The 24573-nt window shown below is 39.6% G+C and overlaps 1 protein-coding gene across 1 annotated transcript in view; it reads left to right on the top strand.

Annotated features, from left to right (window-relative positions):
* Window positions 1-24573, top strand: part of LOC116849415 (diacylglycerol O-acyltransferase 1) — a 127258-nt gene that overhangs the window by 76680 nt on the left and 26005 nt on the right. The window contains exons 6-8 of the mRNA XM_032826552.1: window positions 9207-9359; window positions 20069-20249; window positions 22748-22856. Coding sequence (XP_032682443.1) covers window positions 9207-9359; window positions 20069-20249; window positions 22748-22856 — 443 coding nt within the window. The remainder of the gene's footprint in view (window positions 1-9206; window positions 9360-20068; window positions 20250-22747; window positions 22857-24573) is intronic.

The following is a 24573-nucleotide window of genomic DNA, read 5'->3' as shown; positions in this document are numbered from 1 at the left end:
AACCATCAAGAGACATGTTCTTTTATGCATTTTTATACTATGCCATCACGTTTTGAGTTTGAACACAACAACACTATCATATTTTCCTCTACATCATTATCATCAGAATAATCTTATGTGCTCTGTCATTGCAATGAGATTTTTTTTTATTAACATATATGCTATTTGTCTTTTACTTTTTACGAATCTTACTTGCCATCTCCGCCACAGGGCTTAATATTGTCAAATGCCTTATTTCCTCCAATTTCCTTTCTTTTGCTTTATGTTTTTCTACGTTGTTTTCTCACTGTTCACGTAACTTTAGTGTTCTCTTTTTTAACAATATAAATCAGTATGTTTTAATTTATTTAGGATAGACATTACAATACGTGAACATTATAAAACTAAATTATATCTTGGAAACAATCAGTACATATATTATAATCTGCTTTCTACCGCTGCCAGCTATTGAGAAGACCTCAAACTTTTTTTCTAAAGCGATCTCATAACCCTTCTACTTACCAGTTCTATCAATAACGGAGTTTCGAAATTTCGTTTGGGTTAAGAGACCTCAGAATGTACAGATAAACTTAACGAAAACCCTATTCTCAATTAGAAAATTCTGCAATAATTTCTTTTACAGTGTTATGAAAAGAAGTTTACTTGAATTATATTTTTGCATTGACATTCTCGATTGCAAACCTTCATTTCTCGAAGACCGCTCAAAGTTAGTTAGCGCGAAAATTGACGTGCATTTCTCGGGATTCTAATATCGGATCGCATAATTCGAAACGACGCGCGCTTCCAGCGGGCTATGAAAATTTTCACGCACCAACGTGCAGCGGGAAACGTGCGGAATCGAAAATGCAGCGGCGACGACTCTCTGATTACGATCGCGTCAGAAATATGCCGTTTCACCATAGCAGACAACCCGATCCTCTTTTTACACCCTCTTCCCCCGGTTCTTTTTTTTTCCCGGGAGCATCGATTTATACGACGGCGCCGGCTTGGAAATGTATCGGGCGCTATAGTTCCGCATCCCACGCGTTGTCACGCCAGATGCAATGTGCACGCGATGCAGAAGCGCGCGGCAGCCGTAACATTGTTCGCCTCGGCGCGGACTTCGATGCCGCCCGACAAAGGGATTAATCGAATTACATCGACGGGAGAAAGAATATCGGCTTCTGAAATAGGACGCGTAGCTAGCTACCGTAGCTTCCGCAGCTGCGAGGTGCAAAATGTAATCGCGCGGAAATAAATCCTAGTCCACGCTCATCTGCCGTTTCCTGTCGCGTCCTATCGGATACTCCGGATGGCCGCGGACAATTGTTTATCGCGCTGGAACAATAGCGAAATATATTATTCAGTGGCGCGCAGCAAATGCATCTTTGCGCGTGTTTTTAGCCCGATGGAATCTATCGGTCCGGGTCTACTTCGCTCTTTTATCGCGCTTCGTTCTTTCACCTTTTTCCTTCGACACGAGTTCGACACGAGAAATACGAGTTGACGCATTTTGATTAGAAACTATCTTTGTGCGCGTTTTCGCGAGCGACGAGCGAGCTCTCAACATGCTGGAGAACTTCATGTACGAGAAAACGCGTCGTCGTCGTCGTCAGCGAGTGTGTCTCAGCGAGGGCAAAGTCTTGATCATTGATCTAGCTTCTCCTTTTATATTTGCCCGGGATAGCGCACGGAAGCGTGCACGATGAAATCCGCCGGGGAATGTTACACCAAACGCGGTCTCGCTGGAAATTGTGTTTCGCTGTTTGTTCCTCTGTCCGTTTGGGAGCTGACATTAATTTAACCTCGTACGAAGTGTGTCTAAAAAGTTCCGCGAACGCGAAACAAAGACAGATGACGTTTGCAGAACTGAATTCTTACCTCGCTGTAACATTACGCGCCGCGTGATACTTGGCGAGAGAAATAATACAAGTGTCAAATAAAAGCGCCTTAGTGTCGCCGACAAATATTGGATCGTATCAAGGCGCTCTTGCGAGCACAGCGTCGCCTTAAAATGATTTTGTGATTTTCTCGTTTCGCCTTATTATACGTTGGACAACAGAGATATTATTGTGATCATGCCTATATTTTACTCTACGAAGTAGCTTTTTTCCCTCGTGCGCTATTTAAGAGATCTCCAACTACACACACAGAAAAGTATCATTCTACTGCTAAAAAAGGTGATCCTTTTTCTAAATAATGGTTATTTTTAAAAAGGAATGTTCTCTTAACAATAATTTTAAAATATGCTCATCATGAATTTTAGGAAAGCTCATTTTGTCGTGTGCATTGAAAAGAAAAATGTATTCCCTTTACAAGAATATTATTGTATAAAACATTTTATCTTGCTTATATCAATATAAAACTTTATCGAAGAAAAAGTTGATTCGATTCTACGTAATAAATAAACTACATTTTTATTTTAATTTAATAATAATAAATTGGAGTGTGGAACTTACTAGGACTTGGAATATATTTTGAGTAAATTTGATGCTCTCTCTCTTACGGACTCTTATAGACTTATTACAGATTTGCAGATATATAAACTTATGGAATATTATTGATTATAAATTAAGTTATTATAAATTAAATTTCTTTTAAAAAAAGTAATTAACAAATGGATAATCAAGATTTAATCAGTTGTCATATATAAAATTATAAATAATTGCATCAATGGATGAAATTAATTACTATAATCAAACCTTAATATAATTGATTACACACTGATTAACAATTAGTTTCCTCAGTCGATTAAATTACTCATAATTACACGCATGACAATTGATTAATTTTGATTATTGTTTTGCTGATTATTTCAGTGAAATAAAATTTTAATAAATTAATGCTCAATACTGGGTGAAGCGGCTAATTATTGATCGTCCTTAGTCATATCGACACTCTAGAGAAACTTGGTGTTTCTTGCAAACAGTGGCGGTTGTTCACACAGTTTTAGTGAAGTTCTCTTTGAAAGTATAGACAAGAAGTTTAACTGCAGTGCTGGTCGCAAGAAAAAACAGGTTTCTTTCCTAGAGTGTCAATGCCTCAGAGGATGTCAATAATAGAATAGGTGTTTTTCCTCTTTAGCTGCACAGATAAAAAAAGAACATATGGCGCGCATAACCACAGAAATTAGTTGAGAGCAGCATAGTTGCATCATTGTAGTTATCTTTGCGCGATGGTAATGTGTATGGTTGATATGACTCATTTGGTACATCAACTACATTAGTGTAGTTGCACGTGATCGGTTTGTGGCCACCAGAAATCGGTTTGGGGTGACATTTGCCATGGAGACACTCTGGTTGGAGCAACCAGACATCGTCACTGCAATTCAGCAATTGCTCTGTGGTTGCACCAACCACATCATTAGTGGTTCCGTATTTTACTATTAATCTAGTGGGCAGAAGCCATTTTATATGCGCGAGCCAATACCATACCGTTTTTTTTTGTTCGTGTAAAGTTCAAGGTTTCGATAATATTTTCGATAATATTTGATATATCGAACTCTACAATTACATGAACTTGACTCGGAGTTTTATACCGTGCGACGAATCGTCTCGTCGAGTTATCCATGGGGAACGAAAAAGAGAGAGAGAGAGAGAGAGAGAGAGAGAGAGAGAGAGAGAGAGAGCTGGAAATATAGTATATATATATAGGGGAAAAAGGTCGGCGAGGTCGGGAGTTGTGGGTCTCGAGGTACACCAGACGACAATAGTCTCCCAGTGAGAACTGGCAATTTCTCAGTTCGGCGAACGGCCGTGGAAAATTGAGGAACTATTTTCACGCGCGGTACGTCACCCCCATCGTGCACCAATGGTAGCACAATGCACCCCCGTCCAATACTCCCCGGCCGTACACGGTGTACCGGCACGATAGCCTTGCTCACCGCTATCGGCAAAGCATTTCGTCGCGAGGATTTTTTTCTTGCGCCAAGTGAAATATAGCCCCGATACTTCGTCGAACATACGGGAATTTAATGGTTTCGCAGAGAGTGAAAAGTAATTTTCCGCCGGGCTGTACGGACCTCGGGAGACGCGCGAAGGATATCCGTCGCGCGCGTTCGCACTAAATAACTTCGCGGAACAGCTCGCCGCGCCGGTGAGCGCCGGTGAGAGTTTAATTTCGATGCTTCGGACGAAGAAGCATGCTTGCGCGTCGAAGCGGAACAAGCAGACGGAAATGGATGTATGAAAAATTACACAGCCGTACATACGGTGACCGGCCTGACCTTTACGAAGTAGCGCGTCCGATGAAAGAATAAACCGATATAAACCGATATAAAGCGGAGGAGCCAGTATATTTCCCCACGGAACGACTCTAGTAACACATTGCGAGTTTTAGGACATTGGCTGCAAAAAAAGCTGCTTTGCAACTGTTGTTAAATTTGTGAATCTGATTGATATATGTTACTAGATTCAGCTAAAATTAAAGCCGGTATTCGTATTCAGATCTTATATTTAAGACCGTCTTAAGTTCACCTTCCGAAACTCCATAGCCAATGAAATGATCCGTACAGCATCTGAAGATGAACTTTAAGGCGATCTTAAATATAAGAACCGACTATGAATAGCAGTCTAAGAACATATATCGATAAGATTGATGAATTTTACAGCAGTTGCGAAGCAGCTTTTTCTGCTGCCATCATCAACACGTTGAATGTCACGGTTATCAGCGCGCGACCATTATTATGATACTGCTGTATTTCACGTTAAGTTACGTATGAGATATAATTAATTACATCTAAAATATCGGAGAACCGACGAAACAGGGTGAAAGATACACGCACCTCGAATTACATTCATTTATATCATTTGATAATTTAATTCTTCATCATTAATACAGCTTTCGTGCGACCAATGAAGATCAGCGTGGCAGTCGATGCATTAAACGATATCTGGCGAAATGTTATTAATATATTCCTTGTTCATTCAATTTCCCGAGAGCTTTTTGAATAATTTTCCATCACATCTTTCCTGATCTCTCAATTTCCTCTCACTTTTTGCATTTCCGAAAATAATGAACGTGTCGATGGAGCAGTTTACGCGGTTGTCAGTCAAAATATTTCTTTTCACGAGGATAACGCAATCTCCACGCACGCTGGAGATTTAACGCGCAATTTTGTAACCGTACATACGCATATACGTACGTATCGCGACATTCGGCAATTATCTCGGCACGTACGAGCGCATAACGTCGCCGGTTTGTTCGGTCGAATACTCGTGCGGATGACAAGCCATAAACGGTATAAGCGAGAATATCAGTGGCGCGTTAAAGCGCGTCCCGAGATGCATTTTGGCTGTCAAACGTCTAATGTATCGGGGCAGTTTTCGAGCGAGTACTCTCTCTCGTTTGACTTCATTCGCCTGTCTCTGCTATTAACGCGAAACGAGCTTATCAGTTACGGTGTATGACGTGAAAATCTCCAGTGGCGCTTCCCCGACTGTAATCCATTACACAATTTTACAGCTCCTAAATTGCTACCACTTAGAGTGTGTTCATCCGCGTACCAATCAATGTCTTAAACATCAATTTGTGTACTGGCTAACTAATCTCATTAGTCGCTCAATCTGTTTATCGATTTATCATTGCTCCCTAGTATATTATACGCGTTACAAGAGAACGCTGCAACAGTCAGCAAGTTAAACACCTGTATTTATTAAGAAAAAATCGATGTTTTTTTGCCATGATGGGTACTGGATTAAATCGCATTTATTGTCTATATAATCAGTGTTTTTCACTGAAATGCTATATTTAAAAGTGGTGATTCAGTTATAAATATAATATTGCAGTTAATAAAGTTTCGCTGAAAATTATGTTATACGCTGAAAAATCGGTTATTTAAATGAAAAAAATTGAGTATAAATAAATCACTTATTGTCAATAAAATAACAAAAATATATGAATGAATGTTTTCACGCATTGATTTCTTATTAAAAATAAAAAAAGATAAAAAAAATCGTGTCATAATTAGTAAAAAAAGTCTGTTTATTAAGTTTATAGAGTGCGAAAAAAAGCAGACTCTTTTTTCGATAGAGATTTAGTGAGAACAAATGGTCGGATTTCAATGAGTTGAGTTTCATACTTTTTGTAATAAAATCCCCTTAAAATTTTATTAACTTAGCAAAATTTAGCAAAACACTGTAGCAAAATTTAAACATGACCAATGTTTAGTAAAATTTCATAGAGATTTTATTACCAAGAATAGCTGTAACACTGAAACCCAACCACTCGTTCTCGTTAAATCTCGCCAAACATGAAAAAAGTCTGCTTTTCTACATACTGTATCCTTAATAAAAAAACCTTTTGCTGTTTGTGAGACGATTTTTTTATCCTTTACTAATAAAAAATCAATATGCAAAACAAACATTTATTATTTATATACTTTTATTATTTTGTTGACGGTAAGCGATTTATTACTCAACCTTTTTGCATGTTTCTTTAAGATCGCTGATTTTCCAACATAGAACTCGAATTAACTTTGACGTGGATGGAGCAATTTGACCGACAGTATTGTTTTTGCTGAACGAAAATCTATAATAAATACCTACTCTGATTAGAGATTATTTGAAGAAAACTTTCTTTTGTAGCGAAATGTTACTTTGACAGATTCACTTACTGATCTTTACAGACTCAGTTTATTCGTTCATGAAATATTTATATTGATTCCCACTTGAGTAACGTGCACACCCATATAATTTCACAAACACCTACAGTTCCGCAACAAATTAACATACCGCCGTTTCTCGTTTGTGCTTTCTTTAAACGGCTCACGGGGCCGACGTGTGTCTTGTCCGACAATGGGAAGCGTCAGAGCGAAAATCAGGAAGAACTATAAAGGGCGAGGACAGGCCGCGTCATCAGAGTGTACCCGGAGGACGGCTCCATCCCTCTTTTCATTGCCCCTGCAGTATGCCAGGGTTGTTTAGCCGGTATGCCACTGCCCTGCGGGGGTGGTAAATACGCGCACCGGCGCATATTTCGCGGAAACGCTTTGGCGCTTTCGTGCGTTGCCGACGAGCATATATATGTGCATTAACGAACGATACCATCGCCATGTAATATTTGCTCCGGGCTTTCTCGTTTCCCCATTATCGCCGTTAAAGCCAGACGACGCGGGGGCGCTGTCGTTCTCGATCGCTCGCAACGATTGTGATTTGCGCCGCCGCCGCCGCCGCCGCTGCCACCACCGTCGCTGATTGTTACACGCGCACGTAACTAGCGATCTGCTTATCTGTTGTTTTCCTGCTCGATAGTCCGCAAACTAATTCCGGCAAAGTGGATGGCAGTACGACGCCTCTTCTCATCGATCCATCGCCGTGACGGTTAATTTTCTCCCGGTCTATTTATCGAATCCACCTATCCCGCGCCGCCATCCCCTAACGAATTAATAGCGCGAGTACGATATAAATTTTCGAGGGACAGCCGACTGCATGGCGCTGCTACAGCGCAGGTAAATGAGAGTAGGATGCAGGTAGGACGAGCGGCGCGAAAGGGAAAGGGATGGCAGAACGGTTTCGTTCCGCTGAAATTATGTCCTTCCGCCGTGCGGAATCTTGCCACCTCGGGATCCAGGCGCGATTTAATTAAGATACGAACAATCCGGGACGAGAAGGAGGCCGCCGGCACGCCCGATGGAAATATCGGAAAATATGAGGATCGTGCCGCCGGCGTCGCCTACGTCACCGTCTGCACTTTTCCGACGGCGGTTACCGGCACCGCATAATAATAACGGACATTCTCAGGATCGCGACGAGAATACCGGGTCGATAATTAAGCGGCGACTTCGCCGGCTGTACAAGCGTCGCGAGAGGAAAAAGTCCGCGATCGCGCGATCATGCGCGAACAGAGATGAGGAGTTTCGCGGAAATCAGCCGCGATTACTGTGTTGTATATTTGTGCGAAGGAGGGGAAAGCACGGGGGAGTTTACAACCACACACTGAAATCTGCGGCCGCATTATTGACGCGTATTTCAACGTAACTAAGAGGATCTTTCTGATCCTCAAGGTAAACAACCTTGTACGGCGTGCTTGTATGAGAAAAACGGAACTTGGAATGACAAGAGCATGCTTAGTCCTCGAATTCGCGTCAAGAATATGGCTCTAACTCTAGTAATAACTATCAAACCTGGATAGTTATCAAATGCTTTGAAATATCCTAAAGAAAAAACTTGTTATTAGTTGCCAAGGCTTGGAGACTATTACCAATTTATGTGGTATGAGTACTAATGAGTATTATAATTGATTAAATTTTTGAAATAACCAATAAATCAATAACACAAATTAATGAATCATCATACGTAAAAATACAAATAATTTTATCAATAGATGAAATTAATTATTAAGCAAACTTTAATAAGATCGATCATACATTGGTATACATTGGTTGATAACTAATTTCGTCAATCAATTAAATGATTTCTTGATTACATATATGATGACTGATTAATTCTGATGATTGATTTGTCGATTATTTTAGAAAATCGGCTATTCTAGCCAACAATCAAACGCCAAAATCTAGTGACGTCATTTGTTTTTATTTTGCATCAGACTAGCCCTAGATTGACTATATCGGCTATGTATCAGTAGACAATTTGTTAACACATTTATTATCAGTATCATGCATGTATGACGCATCGATCATCGGAGTTCATCTTTGCTGAAAATTTTCAATTTTATATTACATGTTTCGCTGCTAACGTCGCCTGTGTACGACAACGACATTTTTCTCTGTATATCCGCATATAACCAAACCAAGTGTTTTTACACAATAACATGAAAACAAATGTAATGTGCTTTGTGCAGAGAAATTGTCAAATAAACGTGTTAAGTAAAACTATATTATTTAATAATACTTGTATATTATGCGATATAAATATACGAAATAACCAAATACTTTGGTAATCAAACTGTTTGATAATTATTATCAGATTATTTGGCATTATTTTTTTATCGAATCATTTAATTGGATCGACTAAAGAAGGAATTTATTTTATTAATTATTTTGTAATTATTATCAGGTTGAAAATCGTATTTGATATTAATTACCAAATATTGCATTGAAATGTTCAATTGAATGCATTTGTTAACTGTCGCAAGACTTTTCTCTCCAGTGTGTTTTCTTGGCAGACGGTGAAAGTGCACAAAGCATAGAGGAATAAGCGTGTTAACTTTACGACGCCCGAAAATATTCTCGCCTTAATACTAAACATTTTTACGGCTTGTTGTTTCAGTCGGCGCAATGTACGTGTGTATGCTGTACGCTATGCTCTTCCTCAAGTTATGGTCATACGTGCAAGTGAACATGTGGTGCCGCTTGAGTATTCGGGCGAACGCGGCGCAAAGCAGAACAAGACGTCGGTCGCTGTCTTATAATAGTCTTCATTGTAAGTACATATACATGCATGTGTACATATTTATAACATTTTGTGTGTCCTATCGACGCGATATTAAGGGGGAACGCCACAGTGGGAATGAAAAAAAGAGAGTATCTTAATTCCTAGAATTTTTTAAAGTAACAATACATTTTTTAAAAATTGTCGTTTCACACTGATTTAGTTTTATATTTCAACGAAACTTTTATGTTGTTTATTTGAAACGTATGTTTTATGACAAGTTAGGTCCTGTAAGATAAGGCCTCTATCGAAAAACATGGTTACACTGTACAGATGGTTGCTTCTGAACGGTTAACTTGAAGTCAGTGAAGTAAAAATTCTTAGAAACTACATGAAAGAGACTTCGTTTGTACGTAGGGGTTTCAAAAAAAGTTTTGTTTTCACGAAATGACAGATTTTATAAGGAAAGATTAAATTCTCGACGAAAGTCGATCAGTTTCTTGCGTGTTTCTCAGTGAGTTTTTGAGGTAAAGAAGAATCCGTATGTACTAACAAAAAGAATTTCACCACGAAGAATTTCTCGCAGAGTAGAAGTCAATCGGATCAATAACTTTTTTTTCCAAATATCGCCCGGGTCAGATCTTTGAAAAGATAGTCTCGAGAGATACGCGTTTAGAGTCACCCCCAGAGTGCCCTGCTGTGTGTCTCGATAGCGTTTCGTAAATTCTGTTTCGTCAATTTCCAACCAGTCTTTAAACAGTTTTCCAAAACTATATAACCTTTCAGGAAACGCGATAAGAAAGAAATCGATTTTTTGGTATTTCTACCATGGTGTGCTCCCTTAACTCGTCTTATACGCGCGCATTGCTCATATATTTGCGACATAATAAGTAGTGTAATATTTTTAATATGTCGGCACATGTGCGAGACTACATAACGTACGCAATCTTACTTTCATCAAAGGGACCTAAAAAAAGTTATGAAAGCAAAGCACACAAAAAGCACGAAAAAAAAGCTCCTTTTCACCCCCTCCCCCCTCCTCCTCCTCCTCCTCCCGGGTACCCTCGTGGCACTCTATGATTTATCTCACCTGCATTATCCGCACGCGAGCCGCGCGGCGAATCTATTATAAGACTAATGGCCGCTCACGAAAACTTCCGATTCGCAGGAATGACCTTTTACGAATAGCTAGCCGCCGGTTGCATCCCTTTTTCCTCTCTCTTTTTACGACAGTACGCGGTAATGTGTTTCATCCGTACCGTCAGAGTTAACGGATCTCCCGCGGTCGGTCGGTCGGTCGGGCGGAAGCCGGCCGGCGTAAATCTTCGTCGTTACGGGCGTCGACGTGCATATTCCCTCGCAGATAATGCACACGTCCAAGTAGCGCAAACACGTCCTACGAATCGGTAATCCACTGCATTCGCGGTATTTGCTCGCTCCTGAAGGCGCGCGTGCACAGCGTCGCGGTGCACCGCGTGTGTGCGGTCCGTTTATGTGCGCGAGTATGTATGCGAGTGCGCGAGCGTCACGTGTCTGCATATATGCACGCACAGCGTGCGGGGAAGGGAAATGATTTCCACCCAATTTAAACTGACGATCGGGTGCGCCTGTGTTTCCGGTGTCGGACGCATCGCGGTATATCGATTATTCCGACCTGACCGGTAAAGTCAAATTATACGAACGGCCTTTCCCCGATAAACTCACCGCCGCAGCGAGTATTAACCCTTCTGCTGAGCCACCCTCGTGGCGACACTAAAGCGCCGAGCCGGTGCGTTTGCACTTTTAATCGTGATTGCGCAAACGATCGATCTACATGACCGACGCGACGGGCTTGATTGGCGTGTACGTCGAATGGATTTGGATCAGGCCGACGCGCGATGATTCATACGATGACGTGCGAAATCCGTTTTGCGCGGACTGCGCAGTCGAAAAAAGGAAATTAAGGTAAAATGTTATCAGATCGTCGACGAGTAGGTGTTCTCTCGAGCACAATCCTCACTGAAATGCTATACTTGCAACTGATGGTGAAGTTGTAAGTACAGCACTGCAATCAGCAAAATTTCGCTGAATCAGTTGTAGAAGGGATAGTAGCGACTGTTCCTTGAAAATCAGAGAAATATAAGACGGAGAAGTAAAGCGCCTCCGCTGAAAATCAGTGAATATTCACTGATAGTCGATGGAATACTCCTGTTACTGATTCAGTTAAAAGCTTCTAATTGACTATTTCTTATCGAAAGAAAAAAGGTTCCTTTTACTGGTTCAAGCCAGAGTGATGGATCGCTAGAAATTGAACTCCTTTCCTGCACAATTTGCGGATTCGCTTCTCTAAAAGGCTGGCACATTTAAATTTCACGAAATTCGAAAGCAAAATCACGAAAAATCCTCGTTAGAGGCGTTTTCGGGAGCTCTTTGTAGAAGTACGTTGCGAATTCCGTTGATCACAAAAATACGAACGCGATAAGCAAAATGTTCACGCTTCATCGAAGCGAGAATTTCCTCGTGGACGCGCAATTTCCAACTTTCCTCTAAATTTGCCGTCCGCCAGCATCGAGGATTTTCGTGGCGTTTCTCGCGCCGAAAATTAAGATAGATATTTCCCGACATGGACACCGGCGTATTAGCGTTCGACTTTGCGTTTTGTTCGCAGCCAATTAGGCCGTTATATGTCCAACCGATCCGCGTCCATCGTCCTCGCCCGAGAGCGTCCTAATTACGGCGCAAAAAGTGACGTGGCGCGATATAATTATCGAGTGGCCGGGCGCGACGCCTCGACGTTCACCGTCTCATCGCGAGTCGACGCCGGGCCGGCCGACCGATCGATCGATAGACAAATGCAATCGACAAAAGCCCACCTCGGGACTCCATTATTACCACCACGAGCTCGTGTAATCTAGCGCGCGCACGGACGCCGTGTAATTTTCGCCCTCTCTACCTCAGGCTCAGGCTCCTGTGGCACGTCGTATTATTACGTCCCGCGTAATGACGACCTGGAGCCAGCCACGGGACCTGTAACGTAGCCGCGTATACGCATCGCGAGGTGGGGCGCCCTTTTCCTTCGTCACGGCTCGATCGATCATGCGAAAAATCAGCACTCCCGGCCGCACGTAGACAGCTGGAAATGAGAACAGCCATCTCTCGTTATTAACATTCACGCGAGCGTCTTATTCTTTGTTCCCGAATAATTCAATCGTCAGGCGGCGGGGGAGGCCCTCCTTCGTTAGAAAATCAGGATATGATCGTGCCAATTTGGAAACTTGAAATGAATGGGAAGATGAACAAGGTAAATTGGCGCGTCAAGTATGATGATCAGATGTAAGAGCGAGTGCCGGGATCTCTCGCAGCCGGGAGAATTAAGTAGTTCCAGAGTGAGCTGGAATAAATGGCAGGGAATCAACGAGCGAGTACTTAATTTAAGACGAGAGTGGATGTTGAAGTTTCCTTAGGCCCGTGTCGCGACAAAGACGCGGGGGCAATTTACGAGTCTGCGAGATTGCACGGCCGAAGATCGCGGGCAATCGTATCGATTGGCGAAAGCTTCGTCTACGGTGGCGCCGGCGCTTAATTTGTGAGACTTCTCGCTCGAGCTTCGTCCCCGTAAGGGTGCTGTCATCCCCGCCCTCCCTCCTCCTCCCCCTCGCCTTCACCCGGCCAGCGCCACCTCCCTCAGCGTCCCTGCCCCTCAATATCGATCCCTTTTTTCGCCGTTGCCCATCCGCCGCGCCAGTTTCGAGATATATGAACAGGGGTGGTCTTAAGCGCGAGACATCCCTTGGCACAAAGGCGAAATTACGTCGGCCCTCGAGACGCCCTCGGGCTGAGATTGAAAAAAATAGAAATTACACCCGTCGCGAACGGAAGCCCGCTCGATCCCGCCGCGTTCCCACGAGATTCTGCCCCCGACTACGACTACGAACCCCGATCTTCCCCGATCTTGTGCGACCTCCCTCGGACGTGATATGAGCCGCTAAGGAGATCCCGTAAGCGCAGGTAGGCGGATTTCACGTAGGAGAGCGCGTGGTTGACCGTCGGTGACGCCATAAATTCCCGAACGCAATTCGCCGAACGCAACTTCCCATCGTTACTGTCACTTTGATAAAGGGGAAAGGGATAAGAAAGAAGAAGAAGAATCGAAATGTTCGCCGAGGGATCTGAGTTCACGCTTTTGTTACTCGTTAATTTTTGTATTCTTGTTCGCGATGCGAGACATGTCGAGTACTGTGCAGTGCATAGGAGATAATTGACACCCTCTCAGCCCTCAAAAAAAGAGATTTCCAGTTACAAGATGCTATTTCCTGTAATCCCATATTCTAAGCGAAGACGCTTACCGAAAGAGTATTCTTTTTCTAATGAAACAAACTAATTGGAAATTTACGAGATATTCCAACTTTTTCTTTTCCTTTTGAATCAAGAGGAATATGTTTATTTATATATTCTCTTGCTGGAAGGAATTTTTATTAGGGGAACACCTGGAGTATTATCGATAAAAAGATAAAAAGATAAAATCCTTCTAACTTTAAAAATTTTACTATTAGAATATTTTCCTTTTGATTCTAGAAAAGTCCTCTTGAGACCATATAGAAGGTTGTCCCAGGACAACCTTCGAAGCTCTCGTGGAAACATAGCACGGATTGAGGTGACATAGTATTGTCTCTAAACGTTTAAGAACTATTATCGAGTCATCAATCTATATCGTTTTATCATTTTATTTGTAAGATATACGTTCTATTAAATTTATAATCATTTTATTCACTGTCTCATTAATACACTCACGATATCATAGTTATTTTATGTTGCAACTGAGTTCTCTTCCGTAGAAGCAAGTGGTATCATGCCCTGCCAAGAATGTCAACGAACTTAGGGACAAAGCCTACCTCGTCACAAAGGTCTCCCCGAAATTGGCACTGCTTGCACTTCACCCTAACCAAATGAACTACGTGGCGCGAAAACTGATTAGCAAATCGATAGCGTCTTGATCCAAAAATTTAGTAGCACGACATAAAACTATTAGACTTCAAATAATTTCATGTTTAAATGAATTAATGCAGTCGTGGATATATCATAAATTGTAGTCGTGATTCAGTCGCGAAAAAGGCAATTTCATATTATTATTACGATTATGTATTGTAGCAGGTAAAGTGATATTAATAAGTAGAAATTATTAATCTGCATGCCATTACGAAGTTTATAAGAGATTCGAACATTTGTTCAACACGTGTATAATCGACCGACCTGCTGGAAATATATATAAATTACGAATAAATGCGAGCTCGTGTAAACCAAGCTGTAGGGGATGGTTTTTAATTAATAATCCGTCGGTGCCGGGTTTACCTACGCGGTAGCTGAAGATCACGAGCTTAATCAAACAAATTTACATAGAATATTAACGAATCATCAAACCATTTCCGAGTGCTTTCGCGTAATCATACACCCGCTAACTTTGTGTGTTTGGCCGTACGCCGAAATCACGTCGCAATTTCATTATTTCCACCGACAAGCATACGTGAATCACGATACGCTTCATTCGTGAGTCGTTTTCGCTTCGTTCGTGTTCGCCGCAATCCCGTAACGACATTGATTATATAAACCATTTGCTTTTCTGACTCATTTTCATTTATGCGCACTGCTAATTATTTTTTTCTCCTCGTCGAAAACCAATGCGATTTACGTCTAAACATGCATTACACAATATTACGCGAGCGTTCAAATTGAAACCACTCACCGTTTCACGCCGACATCCACCGATGAAATCCGCCGCTGACATTCCAACTGTGTCGCTCCGCATTCGTCCACCGTCCAGTTTCTACGTAGTGCCTCGCCGTCGATCATTCTTCATTCACTTGGCACATCGCGCACTTCACACATTTTGCTGTGCACTACACTCCACTTCACTCTTAATCGCGATGATTTTAACGACGCGCAGCGACTTGAGGATGTATTGTCCGTATAATTTGTATATATTAAATAAGAAAAAATAAAAATAAATATACAGTGTCTCACAACTACCGTAAGATATTTTAATAGCGTATTCCGAAGTAAAGTCGAAAATGCTAATACAAAAATGTCGAGGCTACAATAGTTTTTAAATTATAACCGATTAAAGATTGCCAATAATATCGCGTAAAATTCGCACGTTCAGGCCCGTTATATAGCACGCACATCGTTTTATTATTTGTTACCGACTTCACAGTTAATACTGATTTTTACTACACAGCTGATTCCTAAAAGCACACATTAATAATTATTATTGCTAGAATTATTAAATTTAATAGTTCATATTTGAGAAACAAGGATTTTATGCGTTTTTAACATGAAAAGTAAACATGGAAAATACGATTTTATACTCCTCATAAAACGTGAAAAATATAAAAATAATAAATTATTTTTCATGATTACTTTTCATATAAAAAACGCAAAAATCCTTGTTTTAAGTATAAAACTATTAAATTTAATAATTATAATAATAACAGTAATAATTATTAATGTTCTCAGGAATCAGCTGTGTAGTAAAAACTAATATTACCTGTGAAGTCGATAACAAATGATAAAACGATGTGCGTGCTATATAACTACGGGCGCGCGAATTCTACGCGATATTACTGGTTTTCTTTGATCGGTTATAATTCAAAAACTATTGTATTCTATGCAATATTACTGGTAATCTTTGATCGGTTATAATTAAAAAACTATGTTATAGCCTTGATATTTTTGTATTAGAATTTTTTATACTTTACTTTGTCTTCAGAATACGCTATTAAAATATCTTATAGTGGTTGTGAGACACCTTGTATATATATATATATATATATATATATATATATATATATATATATATATATGTATACACTCGTACACATTCACGAGTCGCTAGTCAAACAATAGCAAACAAAGATTTCACGGAGTTTTCGACAAGAAAGAAAAAAAAGAGAACGTTTCGCAGACGTTTATAGTTTGTCAACAAACGAGTTTGTTCGCATTTCGCAGGAATTCTAATTTTGAAAATAAACGATAAAAGTATGAATTTTGAATTTAACTATAATTCTAATAAATTTATTCGTGACGGATTATAGTGTCATTTAATTATACACTGGCGGTATGTCTCGCGTGTAAAAAATCGATAATAGGGAACTGTGAAATTAAAGGATAAACTGTAAAATTCGAGGATAAAATAAACGAAATAATTCGCGACGCGAATTCAAGACCAATCGCGAGATCTGTCAACGCGGTATGTAGACGAAGAATCACAAGAGTGGCGTGAGATTTTCACGTACCATGACTTTGCAACGCTTGGGCGAAGATACATTGCACAAAGACTGATATCTCTGCGAAGCACACTATTCCACGGGACATTTCTGGGATATTTCCGCGAATTTAATAAGATTCGCATCCTTCCAAAGACATAATCGCGCGCACAAACGCGAAAGTAAGTATGATGGATCGAAAATTAGAAATTACGCACGCGAGCGAGCCGTAAATAACGAAAGTTTCTACAACGAATGAAATTGTAACGCGTAAACAAACAAAATAACTTTGTTTTTATTCCCACGACTAATGTTATTTTCACGAAGAAATAGACACTCGACCGACCGTGCTATATCTCGCGCGAGGAGCACTGTACATAAAAAAAAAAAATAAATAAATAACTACAAACAAAATCTCGACGATCACGAAAGCGGCACATCTAAATTATATCGTAAACCAAATAATTATGAAACCGTAAGATTGGTACGTTGGGTTGTTTTGCTTTAGGAAAACTTACCTTCGTGATATTGAATTTAGCTTCGTTTTTCTGCACGAAACGTAATTGCGATATAAAAAAAAAGAAATTTAGGAAATTAATAATCGCAGTGATAGTAAAGTCTATTAGTGCGAGCGAAGTATTCGCTAATTCTGCGAATGATGGCGCAATTTTGATGCTCTATATATACTGTTGAAAACAATTAGATAATCATATTGAATATGAATATGAATAGTTGTATGGAATAATACATATATTTAAAACTCTATATAATAAAATTCATAATTTTAAATAATAAAAATAAATAAATAAATATATATATATATATATATATATATATATATATATATATATATATATAGTGTAAGAATTAAAGCACTGATATATATGTATATACATTTATATAATATAAATACTTGAAATCATGATTCCCTAATTGTTTTGTGCAATGGCACAAACATATGTGTACATGCAAGACACAACATAAAAAAATCTAAGTAAAGTAAATCGCATTGGCTTTAACGAGTTTCACAAATGTCCACCACCATAAATCTCTGTATTCAACACTTTTCAGTGTTTAAAGATCCATTTTTCTCACTCACCAAAATATCGCCAACTCAGGGCCGGCCACATTCCGCTCCTGAATCTAGAAAAAATAAAAAAATATGACATATAAGATTGACATAGGTTAGATTGTTTTGAAAGACGGACAGCTTTCGGCGCTCCGAGAGTCTTATTGGACAATACCGTGACACGATATGTTTAATTATTTCGTGTATCTAGGCGCTTCATGTAAACAGTGTCAATATATTTTTATTGCACTGTAATATTTAATGACTTAGTTCGCATTCAGATGAAGTATCTATTTCATTCTATATATTTTCTGCAAATACAATCAAAGATTATTTATACTTTAAGGGAATGCCATACATACATATACACATATACAGAAAAACTACCGAATAAATATTGACGTTTTTCGGCAAAGTTTACGTCGTATTGGTTGCACAGAATTACAAAAACATTTACACAATGAAAGCACGTTCAAAAATAAATTGGAGAATACGTTCAATACGTAACAAAAACAATAAAAAATTTCAAAAATGACATCTCGATTTGTCAGTTAGCATAAATATTTACCTAATACAAAAACTCAGCAGTTTGTACATATCGAATGTGTGTTTGTTGTATTCAGAAAAATTTCAAAGAACATTGCTACATCTTTTTTACAACTGAATTCAAAAGTTTACAAATGTACAAAAAGGTTGTAGGAAGCATATGTGTAATTACATTTTCCACTAAATGCGGTGAAACGCAAAGTAGCACACATTTATATAAGATCTATATGTACAAGAAATACGGAAAAAATAGCGTAGTCGTGTTAGCACTTATCTATTATATTTTTATTATTGCTTCTACGTTATCGACATTTTTGAAGTTCGTCTTAAAAGCACAATTAAATAGAGACTACGAAATATTAAACAAACGAATATAGAAAAGTGGAGAAACATAGAAGTGGAGAATATAGAAAATGGTTTACAAATTTATCTTTGATACGATTCTATATGAATCGAATCCTTTAATATTGACAGGTTGTCGTATCAAGAAATAAAGAATGACTTAAATCGAAGCAGTCGATCCGCATCGTACGAAAAAGACAACAATAGATCTGTTCATTTTAGCTGAACTAGTACACTGCACTGAAACCTCTTCTTTCAACACTAGTTGCATTCCAAAATGTCCTTTTTGTTGAAAATTTTTCTCAAAAATGACGTTTTGAAACGCAATGTAGGTAACATATTTGTTTCACTCTAATAGTGAAAAGTGCACTTTTAAATTTAGCTAAAAAGAACAGACCTGTATACTTTTCTTTACATAGGAAACGTCGAAAATAAGCAAAGCATCGTCTATTGATTATTATAGACGAGTGATAATGATTAGACCCGAATTATCACAATGGAACTAACTTCGCACAGTTCCTCAACAATGTTATCGAAACCGTCACGTTGTCACTGCTGCGACAACAGATGGACAAGTATTTTATTACAAGTTACACAAGAAAGAAGGGAAAAGCAAGGTTTATTTCGTTATACGCATCGCCGAGGGTGAAGAAGAAGGTGAGAAGACGCGGCGAGGTAAAAAGAGCCAGGAGGAATTTAATTTGGTCGAATTCTCCTACATTTATTACGGAGACCGTAGAGCGACGACGCCGGGAGTCGCATTCGCCGACGTGGACGTCGATCGGCGCGGCGATGGCGAGCCGCGACTAGGAACTCGGCGGCGCAACGTCCGACGCCCGACGCAACCTGGATGCTGTCGAGTAGCAGCGCAACGGCAGCCGGTGCAGCCCGGGCTTATTTGAATTCCAGATTGGATTATCCATCGGATTTGGATAATTGAAGGGATTCTATCAGTTACTGGTCCGCCCTGGGGTGGGATTAGACGCGCAGATGGAGAATCCGCACGCCTAGCGCGGCGCCAAGGAATTCCGCTGTTTCCGGCCGAGCGAATCGTATCAAGCATCCGGCCTTGTTGCTTAAGGACAGCTTGAAAGACTCGAGACGAACGGGGAGAAAAGTGGGAAAAGAGAGAGAGAGAGAGAGGGAGAGGGAGAGAGAAAAGAAGGGAGAGAGGAATTGCACGAGAGAAGATATGGTTATGATTCTGGAAACTGTATCTTAAGTTTGCAGTCCAACAATCGTGCAAAACACCGACCTAATTCCCGTGCTGTGCGCACATACGAGCATAAATATTCACCTCTGTGAGATATTCACGAGCCTTTCCGGTCGTAAAAGTCTCTCTTCTACCTTTCTGTGTCAACTTGCCGGCTGCTGCATATCTATTCGCGCGGAGAATTATTCTCCTCTGGTTGGACTGAAAAACACCAGAAACTCGTTTAGAATTAGATTCCGATCGATTTGCAATACCGCAGGTGGCTTAAATAACGCCGGTTTCATCGACCACCACTGTCGACGATGGAAATAAAAATCGACGTGAGATAAAATGTGTGGTCTTTCTGTTGCAGCTTCCGGCGTTAAACAGAATGGCGACGCCATCGACAGCTTAAAGGACGAGATGAACGGCCGCAGAAGTTCATTGGTGCAATATCCCGACAATCTGAACTTCGCCGACCTTTACTACTTTATCTTCGCGCCCACCCTGTGCTACGAGCTGAACTTTCCCAGGACACAGAGGATCCGAAAGAGGTGAATGAATTAAAGTCTCGATTTATACACGTCGGGAGATTAGGGACAGATCTACGAGCGATTTCGAATGCACAAGTTTCCGCGATTAGTGTGTTTTCGACAGCAACGCTGGCATTACGGGATCGCGGGGCATAATGGGATATCATCTATAACTTTTTCGAGAGGTGCTGCAATGAAATGTTTTGCAGTTATTATTGTTAGATGTCTCTTACTATATATACGTGCTATCATCAGTCGTCATATTTTCAACTGATGCTAGATGTTGCGTTTATGCGTTCGCTACATTCTTTGCAACTGCGTTGCAATTTTTTGGTACATTTGTATAAGGTAAACAATGATAAAAAGTTCGATTTTTTATAAACCACCTATTACATTTAAACGTACCAATTATTGATTGTCGTCAAAATTTTAGTAAGAAAATAAGAGAAAATAGGAGAAAGGTATAGTGTTTTATCGTTTTATATGTGTTGCCAATAAATAATGAATTCAACATGCAATAATACATTTTTATATATTGCGTGTCTTAATAAGACACTTTGAAGAACTTTCCGAAATTAATCATTGGGATAAAAATAAATTTTGCGAAATACCTTATCTTGCTCCGCGTAGAAAACACAATGAGTGATTGAGTGATGTTTCTAAGAAAACACATATAATAAATTCGTCTTTTTTAACTATTCTTTCAGTAAAACTTGTATTTTTCTTATAGTAGACATCTAAAAAAACGTTTTGATACAATATAAAGTTGATTTATTTTGTTCTTTTTTTAATGTATTTAATATTTACGTTACAATTTCTATTGTGCCTTAGGTTCCCCTGCGTGTTTTTGGACAATTAAACTTCTTTTCAATCATGACATACCAGGTCACGATCGACTTTCGTTTGCTAGCGATCGGTTACGCACGATCGATCTTCCTGTACCTTGTTCATTCGACTTTTCCCTACAGTCATATTTCTGTTTACATGTGTTTCGAGAATCCCACCTGGTCCGCTCCGATCGGGAAGCATCTCAAGTGGAAACTTGATATTGTCTGACTTTGGTCACGCGAGTGTATGCATTGCGTGAGGCGTATAAATCCGTGTTTGCTCTCAGATTTCTCGTATAGATTTCACCATGGTGTGCCGCCGCGATTCTTTCACGTCTTATTTTCTTTTCGTAAAGAATGTCAACAGATGCCAGAGTCACCGGTTTACGAAACTCAGACGCCCACGAACAAATTCTGTTTCGGGGAGAAAATTTCGCTAGGGAAGAACATTCTTCCTTACGTCTGACTTTGTTGGAGAACGCGAATTATCTATGCAAGCTTTATGCGAAAATTCCATTTTGTAGCTCGCTACAACTCAGTATACACGGGATATAATTTAAACGTTTCTCCATGCACGCACGATTCGCAGTTATAACTGATCATTAAAAATACGACACAAGTCCACATTAGTCTGCATCATTAATCCACAAAAGATTTCTTTATTAATCTACCAGGTCCAATACAGAGAAAATTAATCGCAATTGATTACAATGTACCTTTTAATACGCACCAACGCAAATTATTATATGAAATATCTCGATAATCAACTCTCTTATTGAATATACATGTATTATTAAATTCCAGTCTGTATTATTTGTTTGATGTTGGATATTGATCTAACAAGATGTTAATTATTGCTTCATTGTCATTTATCTTGAAAATGTATGTTTGGCGTTTGAGTTCTTATATTTAATGTGCCCGTTTAAGCACAACAGGCACATGAGGTGAAATCTTTCTTCGAGTTCGTCCGTTCTTCCGACTGTATCGACGCCCTTACCGGTTTTCATAGTGCGCTTTCGCCCTTTTGTGCACTGTTACGCCTGCCGTGCAGCCGCTTCGTCGAAAAGTGCATCCAGACTGTTCAGCTTTTCTTGTCGCCGGCAGTTTGCCGGAAACGAAACTCGGGCGGACGACGTACCGTCGAATGGGAACGTCGTTTCACGCGACGCTACTCAAAAGTCGTATTTTCGATTTTTCCAGAACCGGTTTACGGCCGAGAAGGGAGGGTAACGAGGACGGGGGGTGGAAATTCGTGGGATCGGCCGGAAATCGGTTTGCGTCGTCGATGAAATCTCTCAGCAAATACATGTATACGAATGGCGTGTAATGATCGATGTAATAGAATCAAATATAGAAGCGAATTAGGTCAGTCGGTCAATAAATCTGATAAAATGTACACCCCAATACATCTACATTGGACTGGCAGGAGCGTGCATTCAAAATAACACAAAAATATAATTTAAAATATGTTCTCTTTTTAATGACATTCCTACGTGACACTCTGTTGAAATGCACAAATTATACCAGAGCTTGGTCCGTAATTTAAGCGCGAGACGAAAATTCAATTAAATTATTGACAATTTCAAGAATTTTTTAGCTTACACCGGAGATATAATCGTTAAATTTAAATATTTTCTGTAAAATCGCAACAGAAAAACTGGCACGCGTACACGAGTGTCGTCTGATTTGCAGGTTCCTCATAAAACGGATAGTGGAGGTCGTCGTGGGATTGCAAGTAGTGATGTCGCTCTTTCAACAGTGGATGATACCTTCCGTGAAGAATTCATTAATCCCCTTCAGCGTAAGTATTTCATCACATTCTGCATTACCCCGATAATTCAAATCATTTTTCTCCCTTAATTCACGAAATCATTCAACGTATATGAATACGTGCGCGTTTTATGCACAGTTTCTTCTTGAGAAAATCAATTTCGTCCGCAACGTATCATTCCTTATACCTGCTATTTTCTAACTATTCTCGAATAGTTGAATTACGATATATGGATTTCTCGACCAATATTTTGGCCTCTATTACGAGAGCTAATTATTTATCGCGGTGGTCATAAATAAATCGGGCTAACCACGAGAGCGAAACGGCTGGCAAGAGATAGGAGCTAGGAGAAGAGTAGAAGTCTAATTTGGTTTCGGCAAATAGGTACGATCAATCTCTCGAGTAATGCCCGGAAATTCGATATACACAGATATACGACAAATTCTGCACAGGCCGCAACAGCCCCGTCTCCGTTCTACCAAATTCTCTCGTGATAAAATATGCAGGAAAAAGGTAGTTGCGCTGTACGCGAGTGCGCCACAGACGTAATGTTGTTCCATGCTACACCTGTAGGCAATATATCTGCTCGCAATATAACGCGTTGCATAATATCACGGAGGTGTGATGCAAATTACATTTCTTAAAATGCTAAACAGATGCGGAAGGAAGGGAGCTAAGAGTTTCAGCGATATGTACCTAGCATATTTTTTATCGCTTACGTTCTCTTGGAAGTGTCACTGGTACATTTCACGATGTTAATAACTTTGTCGCAAGAATTCCTGATGTACGCGTGCATTGCGCCAACAACGGATCTGCAAAACGTTTTCGGCGAATGCGAGATGTATATGCCATTTATTTTCGCGGTAATACAGCGGTCTCGGTGAAAAGTAAGAGGAGAGGGGTAAACGTTAACGGTACGTCGCGTTTTTCTCGTTGGCGCCGCGCTAATGCTCGAGGCACGCCATCAGTTTTTATCTCGTACGGAGTTAAATCCTCCACCTTGATTTGATAATTATAGTCGACATTGCGAGAGGATGGTGCGATCGATACTTTTGTTACAAACATATTTGCCGCCACGTCTACTCGTAGCTGAACGATATTTAAGTAATACGGCGCTCCAGATAAATAATTAATTCATATTTGCAAAATTTAATCTTATTATTTACTGCAACAGTTCTTTTTTCATCAACAATATTACACTATTTTCACGCTAAAGTCTCGAGTGCTTCATCACACGAGGCATGCATACGCAATTGGACGTGACGATCTGTTGTGTACATGAAAGAAAAAACATTAGTAAAAATTAGTAAATATTTATTTGGTGGGAAATGGGGACTATATTAACAGAGCATATTTACTTAAATCTAAATTTTTTTATTTAAATAGAATGAATTAATTACTTTTATAAAAAGTCTTCTTACAGAGTTTTAAGCTTATACTTTATTATTTGGAAAATATTTTATATTAGTATAAATAAATATACCGTTAGTGCTCACACACTAATAAATATCTATTTCTTAGATATTTTTTTTCTAAGTGCAATAATGACATTTTCCTGAATAACTAAGCCAAACAAAGAATACTTCCTTTCATATAATTAATTTCATACGATACGTTATAAAATGTACACGTTATATCACATGAAGAGAGAGAACTCTCTCTCTTTTCTCTCTAATTTAATTTTTATTACATTTTTCGCGAAAAAAAGAATATATATATATATATATATATATATATATATATATAT

This window comes from Odontomachus brunneus, unplaced genomic scaffold (genome assembly GCF_010583005.1).
Source record: "Odontomachus brunneus isolate Ranch 3 - 2012 unplaced genomic scaffold, Obru_v1 Obru_scaffold_115, whole genome shotgun sequence".
NCBI classification, from domain to species: domain Eukaryota; kingdom Metazoa; phylum Arthropoda; class Insecta; order Hymenoptera; family Formicidae; genus Odontomachus; species Odontomachus brunneus.
Note: the sequence above shows the minus strand (reverse complement) of the source record. Positions and strands in the feature narration are given on the sequence as shown.